We start from the raw sequence: 15,426 nt of genomic DNA on the forward strand, positions 1-15,426 counted from the left end.
TGCACGGAATATACTGTGATAACTTTTTACATGCTGCTGCACTGCTGCGTTGTTCCTGCACTCCCAAGAGGAATTCCCTGCAAAATCCTTTCTAACGCAGGGCTGATGCAGCGAGGGGAGTTCTGCACTGCAGTGGAAACCAGTTAAGCTGAACAGCAGATGGCCTGGCACAGTGCAGCAGAACTGTTGTTGCATGACTCGTTATTAATTTGCATGCCGGCCTCTGAGGCTGCGTTCCAGAAACATTCCGACTTCCTACCAGGAAAACTGTGATGGAACGACCCTTCGAGTCAGAATTCAAAGTAGGAAACTTGGGTGAGGTTTCTGACATCACGTCAACATGGTGGCACACAGCTGTAAACGCTACACTGCACTGCTTTAACCATGTTTAGAATCCTCAAAATGCACAGAAGTTAGATTTCCAGCATTGCATGACCTTAAATCCATCAAAACACCAGTGTAAAGTGGCACTTAAAGTTTCTACCGTTCCATGCTAACTAGCTAGGTGACGTTGCTAAATATCATTGCGTGGGGAGCAGTTTTTTATACTGGGCAAAGAAAGTCTTGCGGGTGTCCGTGTTTCTTCCTGGGTTTTTCCGAACTGGACCACTGGAGCGCACTGAGGTTTTAATTACAACCTACCGGCTGGGAATTTCCGACATCCAATTGTGAATGGAACACAACATGACATGCAAGGGTTTGAATGATATTTTGAACATTTTAATGGCTAAAACTACGCTGCATACGGAACAGAAGCCAACAGTGCGTAACCCCAGTGTACATTTTGTTACCAGCTGGCGATGGACTGAAGGAGAGCAGGTTATGATGTGCATGAGGATGTTTTTACTGTGTATGCATGTACTGTAGGTGTGCATTTTTGTGTATGTGTGTGTGTGTGTGTGTGTGCATGCGTGCAGTGCCGGCGCCAAATAGTTTTATAGTTTTGCTGGGCAAAACTATAAATGCTGCCCATCCACATGTGCTCACGTTTTATCAACTATTTCACGTGTGTGTGTGTGTGTGTGTGTGTGTGTGTGTGGGGGGGGGGGGGGGGGGGGGGGGTAAAAAGCACACCCCCCCTATGTAAAAAGCACAGCCCAGCAAAAAGTCATGAAAATAACCTGCAAGGTATCTTACCTTCACCCGAAGCACAACATAGGCCTACCCGATGCACACACACATCGCCCTTGATTGCTTAATTCATTACGCTACATTCAAAACAATTTAGTAAATCCTCCCCAGTTGTGTCTCATGTCACTTAAATCAACTCACGTAGTGCAATATTTATTACGGTATTACTTTACTGAAAGAGACTTAAAGCTACTCGTCGGGAGCAGCTCGGGAGATAGACTGGGAGTAGAACTCAACCTGTTGCTGTAACTCAGTCTCAGTAAAACAAGGAGTACAATGTTCCAAAAGCATAGTACGTTAATTTCAGTTTTTTCTTTATTTGTAGATCGCGACAAATGTATTTATGCTGTGTCACCCAGTGTCACCCTAGTTACAATCAAATTAAGACAAGTGTGGGCAAATTTGGCGCCCCTAGTGGCGTGGCGCCCTGGGCAATTGCCCTGTCTGCCCCCCCCACGCGCCGCCACTGCATGCGTGTAGGGTGGGGGGTTTGTGCATTGGAGGGGTGGGGGGGGAGTCGCAAGAGTCTGTGTTAGCAAATTAGTCAACACCCTATCACCTGTCGCTGGTGCATTTTCAGCCAGTGAATCATAAATCATAAACAAGACAGACAAAGGTCACACTGACAGACAGAGAAAGAGAGTGAGAGACAGAGAGAGAAATACTGAGCGCTGCCTAAAGGGGTTTGGCAAGTCACAACAAACCCTTCACCTCTCCCTTCATCCTTTTTCTGCCCTGTCTGTCTCTCTCTGTCAGGTTTCTTGTGACAGCAAACTAGGTGTATCCCATCAAAACACAGCAACACACGCACAACAGAGAGCATTACATGGGGGAAGGCAAAACAAACACAGACAGCTCATATCTCGCCAAAATCCAAACCAAAGCCTTATAATGGCATAACATGCGGGGCTTAGATGGCAAACTGAGCAAGCTACCATAACATCGAATTACAGATAATAGGCTTTCCCTGAGCTCCAAAACCCACTGCTTGTAGCAAAATATTAAATGGCTGACAGCACAGTATTCTAGCTTGTAACCACAAGATTTCGACAAGGAGGATAGTCCCAGGATAGTCCTTTATACATACAGTATAAATCCTATATGCCTGTTATATTGGCATATGAAGGTCTCTACACCTTTGTAGTGGAGTATTTTAAAAATTCAATTATAATAGAAGTTAGCCTTCTTGTCAATTTTTGGCCACGTTTTCCACAGACAAGTTGCCTCAGATGGATTACATTTTAGGCATTTAGCTGACACTCTTATCCCAGATCAAGCTAGTTATAATGAGTGAGCAGTGTCTTGCTCAAGGACACTTTGACCCTCTGGTTATGGGTCGCCACTCTAACCCCTAGGTCGCCCTGCTGCATCTGACATAAGTATGGAGTCTATTATAATAGAGAGTCCTTTATGCGGTTTGAATCTCCAGACAGGCTGGAACATTGTGGGAAGGGAAAGTGGAGGAATAAGTCTCTCCTCTCCCTTAACAACTACTGTCGAGGTGCCTTGGTGGCATTTAACCCCCAGCTGATCTAGTGGAGCCGCTCAATGGCCGACAGTAGCAGACTGCCTTGTACTGGGCAGCTCCCGGGTGTTAATGGGTGTTCCTGTATGAATGTGAAGCAGGGTATTGCTGAAGAAGAGCAAGTATGCTCAGTCGACTTCCCTGGATAAATAAAGGTTTAATAAAAAAAAGAAAGAAACCTATTAAACCTGTAAATAAAAAAGGAAAGCTATTAGTAAAAAAAGCAGCGGCTCGTCATCTGACCTGTCCGCTGTTGGCGAGGTCGTCGACAGACAGGGAGTTGTCCAGGCGGAGGCCCAGGCCGAAGTCACACAGGCAGCAGGTCAGGTCGCTCTTCACCAGGATGTTGGAGCTCTTCAGATCCCGGTGGACTATGGGCACCTTAAGAGAACGATGTCAAAATAAAAGCATTAGTGTCAAATGAAGCGCTGATAAGTGTGTGCTAAGTGTTGATTTAAAAATAAAAGCATCAAAATGGCTAATTCTTGTAGTGAGGGTGTCAAAATAAAACATAAACATAACATAAAAATATTGCAGGTGCATATAAGTTAGGAGGTAAAAATAAAGGTATTAATACATTTCAGTAATTTATTTTCACCATGGTATCCATTATTATTATTAGTAGTAGTAGCATTAGTATTAATCTTACAATAACTTGCTTTGAATTACAGTTTATGGTTTAGAGCTCTGGTATGATAGATAGATAAATAATAGACCAATAGATAGACAGTTCGATAGACAGACACACACTCACACACACAAACACACACACACACACATACACACACACACACACACATACATAAACCGCACATTGCTAGATAGATACATAGATAAATTAAATGACGCCATTGTCCCAGTTGTACCTTAGGGCGTCCACAGGAGAGGTGGTCGCTGTGGAGGTGGGCGACGCCCCGGGCCAGAGAGCTGCCCAGCACCCGCAGGTCCTCCCAGCTGAGCACATGGCGTGTCAGGTGCTCCTGGAGGTCAGAAGGGTGGGAGGATTGTCAGCATCGTAAAAATGGAGAAATAACGGCTGGAGGATTTCAAAAAGGTCAAATTTGATGATTTTTAAAAAAGAGATATTTTTCTCTTGACGTGGGAAACATGGTGCAACACGATCGAACTGCAGCTGAAGTACTGGGAAAGAAATGCAGCATTCTCCAGCTGTCATAAGATGCAATAAAACTGTCCCACTCATGCTTGGGTGAATTGATGAGTTGTATTGTGCAGTGTTATAAAACTGAAACTATTTACAGTGTCCTAGATATGTTTAAAATCACATAATAAAATCTTCCTTCTACTTCTACTTCTTACTTCTGATGAGCCACACTCATTTCCCACCTCTCCATTCTATTCTATTCTATTCTATTCTACATTAGAGTCTCACCTGTAGATTCCCTCTGGAGTGGAAGGCAGTGATGAGCCAGTACTGTTTCTCCACTTTCCTCTCCTCGGCTGTGAGGAAGTGGAGGATGTTCTCATGTCTGAGGTCCGTGTCGGAGAAGATGTCCTTCTCGTTCTTCCAGGAAGCGTACTCCTCATACGGGAAGATCTTCACCGCCACCGTTTCAAACTGATCTGACGTGCTCTGCTTCAGCTTGGCCTTGTACACCTGGGCGAAGCGACCCTTTCCCACCTGGACAAGGTCAGAGGTTAAAGGTGCTGTGTGTATCATTTTTAGACATCAATATATTGTCAAATTAATTGTTAACCTTCGTATAATTACTGCAAAGAAATGAGACCATGATGAGTAGGTGCACTACCTGAAGATCCAGCTCTATGGGCAGCGGCTCGGTGTTGTGGTTCAGGTTGTTGGCGTGCGTCGAGCTGCTGTCGGAGCCGTCGTCGTCCATCATGATGGCGCAGGCGTCGCTGCAGTCCAGCCCGCCGGCCTTGGCCTTGCGCTTCTTGCTGCTGCTCTCCCACTCTTGGTTGAGCATGCGGCGGCGGTAGACGCGGTACCAGTAGAACATGGCCGCCACCACGACCGCCAGCACCAGCAGAGGCAGCAGGCTCACCAGGATCACAGAGACCACCGGGTCCTCCTTAGTCGGATCCACTACTGGGGAAACGAGAGGAGAGCAGAGGAAGATAGGAGATTAGAGCGGTAACGGAGTATGAGGGTATGTAACACCAGATCCAACAGTGGAGAGGAGACGAGTGGAGAGGACAGGACAGGACAATGATGCTGGACTGAGGGTGGATTACAAAATGATTTAGAATAGACCTGAACAACATACATGCACAAGCAGGGACGTAGTGGAGGGTAAACCCACCTAAATCCAGTTTGTCCACCTTTTTATTTACGGCAGAGTTTACCTACCTTTTGAAGCTTACATTTTTAGAATGATCCCGGTGTGAGATATATGAAGAGTTTGTATACATTTCTATAAATCATGTTTTTTTCCAGGTAATATCAATCAAACAACCCAACTATTAAGCTTTTCTGAAAATACAATCATTTATGTAGGTGGTTGTTTTCCTTATGATGATGACAAGAGGTCTTAGTTTACCCCCATTTTTATTTAGCACTACATCACTGTGCACAACCCTACACTAAGGTCATGTAAGAGTAGACTAGGTATTAGAATAAAAGCCACTGGAAATAGAGCATGAAGAGAGGAATTTCGTTAAGTATGCACCTGGTCTCTGAGAAATAGAGGGAGCTAGACAGAAAAATGCTTCTTCATGCTAATAACCAGCACCACACTGGCATTAAATCCCAGGCTTCTATTTGCATTGCTGTCCACAGAAAGCTGAGAAAATCTCATTCACTGCACTTTATATAGTATTGTATTCTAAGCTAGCAAGCCAAAATCCTTTTATTTTGGTAGTGGAAGGTTATAAAGTTCCCCCATCTAAATGCTGAGCTACTTGTGGGATCTTGGTGACATTATGGGTGGCTTTGAACTTTGAATCATAAAGGTCAGCGTAATAATAGTGAACATCAACAGAAGCTATGAATAGGTTTTTAATGTACCTTGTTCCCATTGTGGTGGATACTGCCCAAAGTTACAAACATGAGTCATGACTCCAAATGCTTTTTCTGAAGTGACTTTGTCCCGGGTGTCTACCGGCCATCTCTGTCTTTTTTGGCAAGCAGCGCTAAATAGATGCATGTGGGAGCTGCCGTTGTGGTCACTGCTGTTACTACACGGCTACTGGAAACCTGTTTTAAGCACAGCGCTCATTTGCTAAAAGTGCATGTATTTTTATCTTGACTCTCAGCGATGTCAGAAACAAGCAATAGCCCACCCTTTCCACTGAAAATAACAGGAAGAGATGGCAGAGCTGTACAGTGAGGTCTCCGGAGGACACACAGCCTAATTTGCGTGGTTTGGGTGTTGCATGCAGCAGTACACTCTGCAGTCTACCCCCGCTGTACAAACCGTCGGTAACAGTCCAATACTGGCATTTGTTTGCAGAGGAGTGCTGCAGTACTTCCATAGGGAACTCATTTTTTAAGCCTGTGCTATGAATGAAAACAGCATGCAGTTCACCATTTAATGAAGCACTCTAAATCATGTCCTTTCCATCGTAAACAATGAGTTAAAAAAAAAACAACACAAGAAAAATGTGGATCCGTATCTTTAAGAGTCTGATCTCGGTAGGGAACTCACTGTACAGTCAATACTCCTGCAGTGGGCACTGCCAACAGCGTAAGCAGCCTTTACAACCACATGAGCTATAGCATTAACTACCGCCTCTAACTCTGCCGCCAGCCGGGGCAGAGCGGCAGCCAAACCTGAGGCGGGGAGAAAACAGTAGAGAGCCTGTCTGCCTCGGCTTGGCCCGGCCCGGCCCGGTCTGGTCTGGTCTGGTCTGGCTGGGCACCTTCTCAAAGACTGTCTCGCTCGCACCACCAGTCAGTCCCTCAGGAGAACATAACCCTCCGGGGCAAAGCTGCCACACTGGCACACAGAGACCTGGGGCCGAGGAGGAGCTCGGACTCACAGTGCTGACCATTGAACCAGTCTCACCTCGCCTGCATCTTTCAGGCATTAGGACTGCAGGATTTTTCAAGTGTGTCCCGTTGAGAGCGGGGCAGGAATGCAGCAACAGAACAGTAAACATGTAAAAGTGAGCCCTCTATAACACCTACATTTGTGGCGTAAAAAAAAGACTGGTATTGATGCAGTAACATGGGTGCAGATTTGATTTGCAGCTGGCACCATAAAGCAGCAATGAAACATGTTTTGACGATGCAGACTGAATCGCTGTAAAAAAACATTAGACAATGTCTTTGTCAAGCCAATACTTGCCCTAACCTTCATTATACTGTGTTGTGATAGTTGTAGCTACTTTTAACTGCTTTGCTTAAAGCGAAACCTGTCATATGATTATACCATTAACCGTAAAGTAAGGCTGGTTCGTGCTTTAAAATCTCTCTTTAAAGAGACGCTTGCCCTTTAATAAGTCGAGTATTGGGGCGTTGTGTGATCACGCAAGGGAAATTTATTTCATAGTGGGATGAATAATATCTTCATTTTGTGGTTGTGTGGCTGTGGCTGTGTGTGTGTGCGTGATTGATTGTCAAGCAGTAAAACTATCATTAAACCACTTTGGGGTAAGCCGCGGATGCAATGAATCAAAAATACTGAACACAAACACAAGCACCGATTTGAGACAGTTTTAAAGTTTGGCGATGAGACTGAATATAAGACTGCCAGAGAGTTAAACGTCTCTTCTCAAATTCCATGTGCCTGTATTTGTGTGTGAGTTTTAAGATTGTTTCAAGGTTTTTGAGTTTTTACGTTTTTTATCCTTGATGCATTGTATGTGTGTGTGTATGAGGTAGAAAACCGGGAGAGAGTGGTAACAGTGCCAATCAGACGGTGCCAAGACAAACTGGTAATAGGACTCATGTTGCCTTTTCCAATCAGGATGCCAGAGTGTTCTCATGCAGCGCTCAATGAGGTTTGACACATCATTCAGAATAACAGAGGGATCTTCGCCTTCGGCCTGCAATTAAACACGTCATCAGTCAGTGTGTGTGTGTGTGCTGGGATTTAGAAGCTTGCCACCACCAAATCTCTGACTCATGCTCTTAATGCTCTAACCGATCGCTAATTACCTGGATTCTAACAGTGTTTTGTGAATAACAGAGTTGAGCGCGGGATATTAAAGAGGAACTATTTTCCGAGGAAAATGAGGGAGCCAGACATGATTTCATGTGAAAAACAGGTGATGGGTGGATAGAAGGAAGCCATTATAAACACTGAGGAGGTTGAATCACACTTCCAGCAGGCCAGCTCTATGCAAGTTTGTCTGCTGAGCCAGCAGTAAGGCTTCTTTTGAGGCTTTTACTATTAATATTAATGCATCCAACATTGGCTTGATCAAACATTTCCATGAAAAGGATAGTGGGTATTCTGTGATGTCATATTTTCGTTTATTTGTCATGGGAAACTGTGCATTATCCATCTAATCTGCACTTGATCTTGTGGTATTGATTCAGATATTTGGTTTTTCATATAGAAAATGTGGGACATTATATAGTATATAGAGTTATAAATTCTCCTCACGTCTTCTGCAAACGTTCAAAATATATTGAACCGCTCTATTGTCCATGTCTGCTACACACCTGGGGTCAACCAACTGTAACACTGATATGGAGACGATAACGGCTAACAGGTGAAGGATGACGTCATGTCTGGAGGGTGATGGTTTTATGATGATGTCTAGGAAATAGTAGCCATTTGCTGATAAGACGCTGCTGCAGTGTTTTGATTTCCCATCAACTATCATAAAATAGATAAAACAGAAAGCCTTTATTAGGATTCACACAGTAAATAGAAGCACCGCTCAAAGTTATCAGCTAGATCAGTGATTCTCAACCTTTTTCATATCAAGGACCCCTAATTTAGTTCACATTAGGGCCACGGACCCCCATTTGATGAGATTTTGTCTCTCGAACCCAAATCTGAGAATATTTTTATTATTAGATATGATTTTGTCCAGAATTCAATGAAGAATTTTGTAGGTAGAGAGATAACAGAGAAACTATGATCAAAATAATCATTCTTCTACATTCTTTAATTGTGTTCACTTCTTGTAAATGAAATAATGCTGAAGTTTAACAATTCATCAGTTTGCTGGGGACCCCCTGGAACCCACTCAAGGACCCTTGGTGGACCCCGGACCCCACGTTGAGAACCGCTGAGCTAGATCATCTAACTGCAGTTGCACTTGTTGCACTTCAGTCAGTTTATTTACCCTCCAATTGACGAAGTTTATACCTCAATAAAGTTGTTTACCAGTTTTTACCCTCCTAAATGTGTATAAATAACTCGCCTTTATCCAGGCTGGTATCATGTTATGGTGGGGCGTGGAGGAATCCAGCCACAGGGAGGCTGGTAACACCGACTATAAGCGAATATCACACTCACTATTTACTTGTTATGGTAACAGCACTCCGTTCACAGCCCAGACTGCTTCATAAACACAGCTCATATCTCTCTCGCTCCGTCTCTCCGCCGCTCTTTTACTCCCTCTCTCCTTTCCATCACAGCCCTTCAATCACTCCATCTCCCTGCTTCTATCTCTCCATCTCCCTTTGCTTCCTCATTCCTTCTCATCATTGGTCTGTCTTGGCCATGAATCTCTCTCTCTCTCTTCGCCTCTCTCTGTCTCTTCTTTTCTTTCTCTCTTTCCAACCTTCTTTATGCATCTCAGAGTTGGCCTGCCTGTGAGTCATTTCTCTATAAAGCAGTCCGCTGTGTGACTGAATGACTGATGGGCTGGCTGACGGCAAGCCAAGATTCCACAGTGAGAGGAGGAACTGTAAAAATAATAATAAAAAAACAGATCTTGGAATATGCACACAGAGCAACTTTTTCCTCCACTGCTCCATCTATCTTACTCCCCTCTTCCTCTTTGCAGGCTACACCAAAAATGCACAGAGAATAGATTTTTCCATAATTTTGTTTCTTGTCTGATTGTCTTCCTCTTCTTTTCGTTCCTCTGTTATCATCAAAAAAGCCCCCTGGCAGAAAAAACCCCCCCCAATTCAGATCATGAGGAAGATTTCATTCATAGTCATGGATGCCAAAATCCCCCCTGAGATAGCTGGGAGGGGATCAGGCGACATCTGCACAAAAATACTGACAGTACGGAGTCAAAGAATCCATGTGAGAAATGAATTAGCTCTACGTCGATCTTGTTCCTGACACGGTTGGGAATAGCGTGCCTCCAGGAGCGTAAGACTAACTTTCACACCAGCAAAGCGGCAAATTAAGAACTAAAACAATGACAAGTCACTATTTACTGTCAGTACCTCCCTTCATACTGAAACTGTCAAGTTCACAAGCTCCAAAACACATGTGTGCAACTGACACCGCCTGTCAGGCTGTGTGAGTCCGCTCCAGATCGTCTTTACAGGATCTTTATTAGAAACAACTGGTGCGTCGCAGAGATCCGGGCCGGTGTTTCAGAGCAGGAGCGCTAATCTCCGATCAGGTTTTATGCTCTTGTCGCAATGATGGTGAAAGTATAGGAAGCCGGATCGCTGATTCGAACTCAACGCTTGCTAATTATCACAGCTCAGACGCTGTATTCCTGAAGTAAGAACACTGGTGACCAAGTGGGATACGGCACCTATGTTGTTCGCGCTCTTTACCATCCTTCCAGTCATTTTCAATTATGCACATGTCTGTAAAAATAACCTAATAAGTAGGGATGGGATCGCGATATGATTCGATGCGCGATATGGGGTTCATCATTTGATACAACCATGATATGATGTCATAAATAACAGCAATGGTACTGACTTGCTAGAATGTAAAAATGTGCAAATGATGTAATTTTGATGGAGAGCTTATAAAACTGTGATGGTCAAGCCGTCTCATTTGTGATTACTACAGCAGAATAAAATGGAGCTAATACTGCGATTTATTTTTCTGCCCCACGATAGGTATTGTCAAATTTTTGTATTGCAACATATAGAATTTCGTTATATCGTCCCATCCCTACTAATAAGCATAAACAGCAGTGATCTAGGGTCCCTATAGTTGTACTGCCATATTGTATGTGGCATTAGTACTGCAGGATGGCGTAACAGCAGCAGAAACTCCAGAAAGCTTATAAAACTTATCTGTAAACTGGACACGGCCTTGCATCCTACTTTAAGCAGCTTTCATAAACAGCGGCTCTGATCTTCTATTTGTTATCTCACCACTGAGACAGTGACAACAACACAGCAAGCGTTTCCCTGCTGATTTACTGACATCTGTTTCTGATAGCCACCCCATCAAAATCATCTAGCCCTGTTTGTGTTTTAAGTAGTGCTATCAAAATGTTCATTACGTCATACTGACACACTGATAGGCACATGCAGGAATACGCTCAAACACACACACACAAAATCTTTAAGTGTGACTCTCAAGCAATAAACCACATGGGCCAACACTATTACAGGCGCGTCATAAGAATGCAATGCTGGGGAAGAACAATGCAAGGCATTTGTAGAGGAATAAGCCATGGCACTGGTCCAATAAACAAACATGGACTTCCTGCAACATGTATCCTCAATGGGAGGAAGGGACCACAACCCTTATCCTCTGGGGCTGTGTGTGTGTGTGTGTGTGTGTGTGTGTGTGTGTGTGCATGTGTGTGTGTGTGTGTGTGTGAGATAGAGAGAGAGAGAGATAGTAGACAAAGATAGAGAATGATAAACCTAGACTAGAGTAACTCAGAACAGCTCTCCTGCAGCTGGTAGGGGTTCAGGCTCAGATTCACTAAAGGTGTGCGCAGGGAAGTGCGCACACTATATCAGCAAAATGTCCAAATCAGAATGCCATGCTATTTACTAACTGTGCACAATGAATGGAAAGTGATGCCTAATAGCGTTGGTGGAAAAAGTAAAGCCTCTGCGCCTGCCATGGTCATGCATATGTAAATTATATATAAATCTCTAATGTTGCCCACATAATAGTTATTTGCAGGCAAGGCCAGGCAAATCGAGATTGCGCCCAATTCACTGACACTTTGCAACACCAACTCCCCTAAATTATTGTAGATCCTTTGAAAGGTGGCGTAAAGAAGAACATTTGCCCATTCAGAATGGCTGCTATCATTGCTGCAAGACGCAGGCATCGTCGCCATCAAGTAAGGCCAGCAACACACCAATTATAAAGAGCGCTTTATTTATTCATTTGCTCATGCAATTGATAATGAAGGAGCTATTTGCTTGTACAGTGCTATTTTAGATGGCTTGTTTGCACCACAACTTGATTTATGGAAATTCCTTCATGAAAAAGGAAAAGCCTGTGCTCTTAACTCAAGCAACTAAGGTGCAAATTGCCCTCAAAATGTGATGTTAGTGAAACTGGATCTCAGTGTCTTGCTGAAGGACTGTTCAGCAGGGCGGATGTTTTCCAACACAGGGCTTGAACACAGGTCAGCCAGTTGAAGGACGGTCTCTTTAACCACCAGGCCACCCAGCCGACGCCCACAGTACAGCAGAGCAGAGGAGAGTTCAGTTTAAACCAACAGCCCGCTGAGTATACTTCACTGTCATCCACCATAGAGGTGTTGTGTGCCTGTTGGGCCTGTTCACCATGTGCTGGAGATGTTTCTGATTTGAGTTAAACACAGACAGGAAACCACATGTCTGAGCTGGTCTACACACACACACACACACATAGAGCGGGAGAGAGAGACCTAATGTTTTTTCTCAGCACTGTGAGACACAACAGTGAACCTTACTGGCACCCAACAGTGCGTCTGTGTGCGACACAGCACCCATTAATGTGTGACCATTCTGAGGATTCCCCTAACTGATATTTACGCCTGATGCAAACACCTCTTTCCACTTCCTGTTTATGATGACAAAGCACGCTCACTCAATCAGCCCACTAGACAGTAGCAACCATGATAACCTCAAAAAGCCCCCCAAAAAACCCACCCACAATCTCTGACAAGCAAGCAAGCAGCTTTCCATGCCAAGAAACACATTAACTTTCCTTGTCTGTGGTTGGAGAAAGAGGCGGAGAGAAACACAGGAGGAGGAGGAGGGGGCGGGGTGAGAAGAAGATGACAACAAGGAGGAATGAGAGAGAGTAGCAGAGATAGAGAACTGGACACCATGACAGGCAAGGGAGAGACAGAGACAATGGACACAGGCATTTGATGTATTTGGTTGCTCATTTACAGTTAGTAGTTGAGGTAGGTATGAGGAAGGAGTACAGCTGCATTACTCTGCTATGTAAATGGCAGCATGTTTCTGATGCACTGCACAGCTGAGTGAACAGATAACATGTTGATTTTATAGCTGGATGGCCAGATATGCAATCAGGGACTAACAAGTATATCGGCGCCGTCGAGTGAAAACTCTTTAACGTTTTAACTTCAATTGAAGGGTCACATGTTTCTCTATAGGATGAAAAATTTCTACAACCCTGTTTTTCTTAGTCACTGAAAAATTGACATTTTGGAGACAAAAGGTTTTCACCCAGCAGCGACAATAATTTTCAGATTGGGCAAGTGGAAAGCTGCTCTCACTACTTTTATGAATAGGGAAAGTATAAAGGTGGTGCCATGATAGTCCCTGAAATTCCTAACTTCTACCCCTGCACAATACCTGTAATACCTGCTCTCTATCTAAATTGCTAAGCTTAAATAGCCTTGCTTGGTTTAAAGTTGGTGCCATTTGCATGATTTGGCTGCTTCCTTCTCTTCCAATTGACCTTATTCACACGGCGGCCATATTGAACAGTCGGCTAGGAAACTACACTCAAAAAACTGCTTATGGGCATTAATTGGTTAGGCATAAAACAATCATGTTGGCTTTATTTAAATATAACATGTTTCTATTCATACGTATAACTTATTAGATAAATGTAAATTTAACAGGTTGGACATGTAATGAGAGTCAAGATTAATGAGAAAGATTTTAGTTGGCCACCGGAGACCACCTACTGCGCATGTCAGAAACCTGGGCGGGAGAGAGGGCTGTTTGAAAGATTACAGGCGCCAAACAGGACATCGCCAGCTACGTTTCGGTGAGGATTTCAATGTTTAATTACATGTCATAAAGTAGTTTGATAAAACTTGCAAATGGCCTCATTGCATTATTTTTGCTGCTAGATCGCTTTGGTAGGCCTACACTTGCTGGCAAAACCGATTCCAATTACTGAGTTGATCAGCTAACGTTACTGTAGCAGTAATTGGGTTGTTTTTAGTTTAAATACTTGTAAGTTAGTTTAAAAACGATTCTCTGAAAATGCCAATGATCTGGTGGGACAGGTGGGATTTTCTCGGTCTGTAGTTATTTTCCACATGGCAGACACTGAAGCTAGCTAACGTTAGCTAACTTGAGCAAATGTTAGCTTTAGCCAGCCTAGCCCGTTCGGCAGCTAGCTAGTCAAGTGTCGGGTTTATGTAAGTTAACGTTAGCTGCAAGTAACTGAAGGGGGCTACTGCACTGCAGTGACAGAACGATTGTGAATGAACAAAATACTTCATTTAATGTACTTTTAAAGACATATGTGGGTCTAGTCAATACTTTATGCTTTGTAGCATCATTTTGAATGTATTTGAGTTTGAAAGTTTGAGCTGTCTGCCTTTTCCTCCTCCAGATCACAAGCTAACGTTAACATCCAGTGAGGTGCACTGAGGCATCTACACAGTGAGTACAAAAGCCTTTAGATGTATTTGTAATGTTTTTTATTTTTTTAAATTAAAGATTGGTCGTTGTGGCTAAGGCTTTTTTGGGCACTGTATGTGTCTGTAACAGTTGATATTATTTTGGAGGTGGTTTTGATATAGGCCTAACACAGTTCCTAAATCAAACTGTTCAGGTTGTATTGCAGTTATCATCAAGGAGTGAGAAATAGAACCACCATGGGTCCCGCTCTGTCAAGTGACGCATAGGCTACTATGTGGTGTCACATTTTGATCGTTTAAGCTTTATTTGACCCTATATTAATACAGATAGTACAAATATCTTAACGGCTGTTAGAAGTAGACTTATGGTTCAGTTTGCTTCTGTAGACACCTGGTTCAATGTTCAGTGAGTTTTCCACCTACTGTGCACCGCCTTGTTCATTGTTCTGATGGTAGCTAGTTATGTCTTTGCAGATAAATGCTGAGTTCATGCGGATTACTACGGTTCCACTGCAGTCAACGTTCTTTGGGAAACTGGACCAGCAGTCCGATGCGCTGATGAAGATCTTCCGCAGCGCTAGAGGAGGAGTTGGAAGAAAAATCCATAACATCTTGGCTGTCTTAGATGAGGCATGTTTCGTCTCGGAAATGCATAAATGGTTTTGTACCCTTTCACACACAAATCACTACTGCTTTCGTTGCTAAGCAATGCAGGACACATACTACATTTGTTTACACGGTTCAGCTGTTAAAGATGGCGGCGACTATAGAAGAAGTTTTGTTTACTTTTTTAATATCGTCTTTGTTTGAGACCGCACTAAGGCAATGGCTAAGTCCAGCTGTTGTAGCCTTTACATGTCTAAGAGACAACAACTAAGCCTCCAGCAGCAGACAAATCACTTGCTTAGTTGTTGTCTGTTAGACAAGTGAAGCCTACAACAGCTGGACTTAGTGACTGCTTATGCACGTCTCCAAGACATGCTAGGTCAAAATGTCTGCAAGACAGACAGTATTAATTTACTGAATAAGAGGTGTTTGCTATAGATTTGTCTGGAAGACGCACTCAAATTTGAAATTGGGGAGGAACTTGGTGAAACATGGGTCCTGCCAAGTTGCGTCATGAGATATTGTATATAATGGCTTATGATACAAATATGTGCTCA

The 15,426-nt window shown here is 43.5% G+C and overlaps 1 protein-coding gene across 2 annotated transcripts in view; it reads right to left on the reverse strand.

Annotated features, from left to right (window-relative positions):
• Positions 1 to 15,426, reverse strand: part of tgfbr2b (transforming growth factor beta receptor 2b) — a 33,894-nt gene that overhangs the window by 7,710 nt on the left and 10,758 nt on the right. The window contains exons 4-7 of one of the 2 annotated variants that reach the window (XM_071920982.2): positions 4,423 to 4,718; positions 4,047 to 4,295; positions 3,523 to 3,636; positions 2,900 to 3,037 (exon numbers count right to left, since the gene is read on the reverse strand). In XM_071920982.2, coding sequence (XP_071777083.2) covers positions 2,900 to 3,037; positions 3,523 to 3,636; positions 4,047 to 4,295; positions 4,423 to 4,718 — 797 coding nt within the window. Of the gene's footprint in view, positions 1 to 2,899; positions 3,038 to 3,522; positions 3,637 to 4,046; positions 4,296 to 4,422; positions 4,722 to 15,426 lie in introns of both variants that reach the window. The other variant, XM_071920981.2, reaches the window with a different exon arrangement.

This window comes from Centroberyx gerrardi, chromosome 12 (assembly GCF_048128805.1).
Source record: "Centroberyx gerrardi isolate f3 chromosome 12, fCenGer3.hap1.cur.20231027, whole genome shotgun sequence".
In the NCBI taxonomy this organism is placed as follows: Eukaryota; Metazoa; Chordata; class Actinopteri; order Beryciformes; family Berycidae; genus Centroberyx; species Centroberyx gerrardi.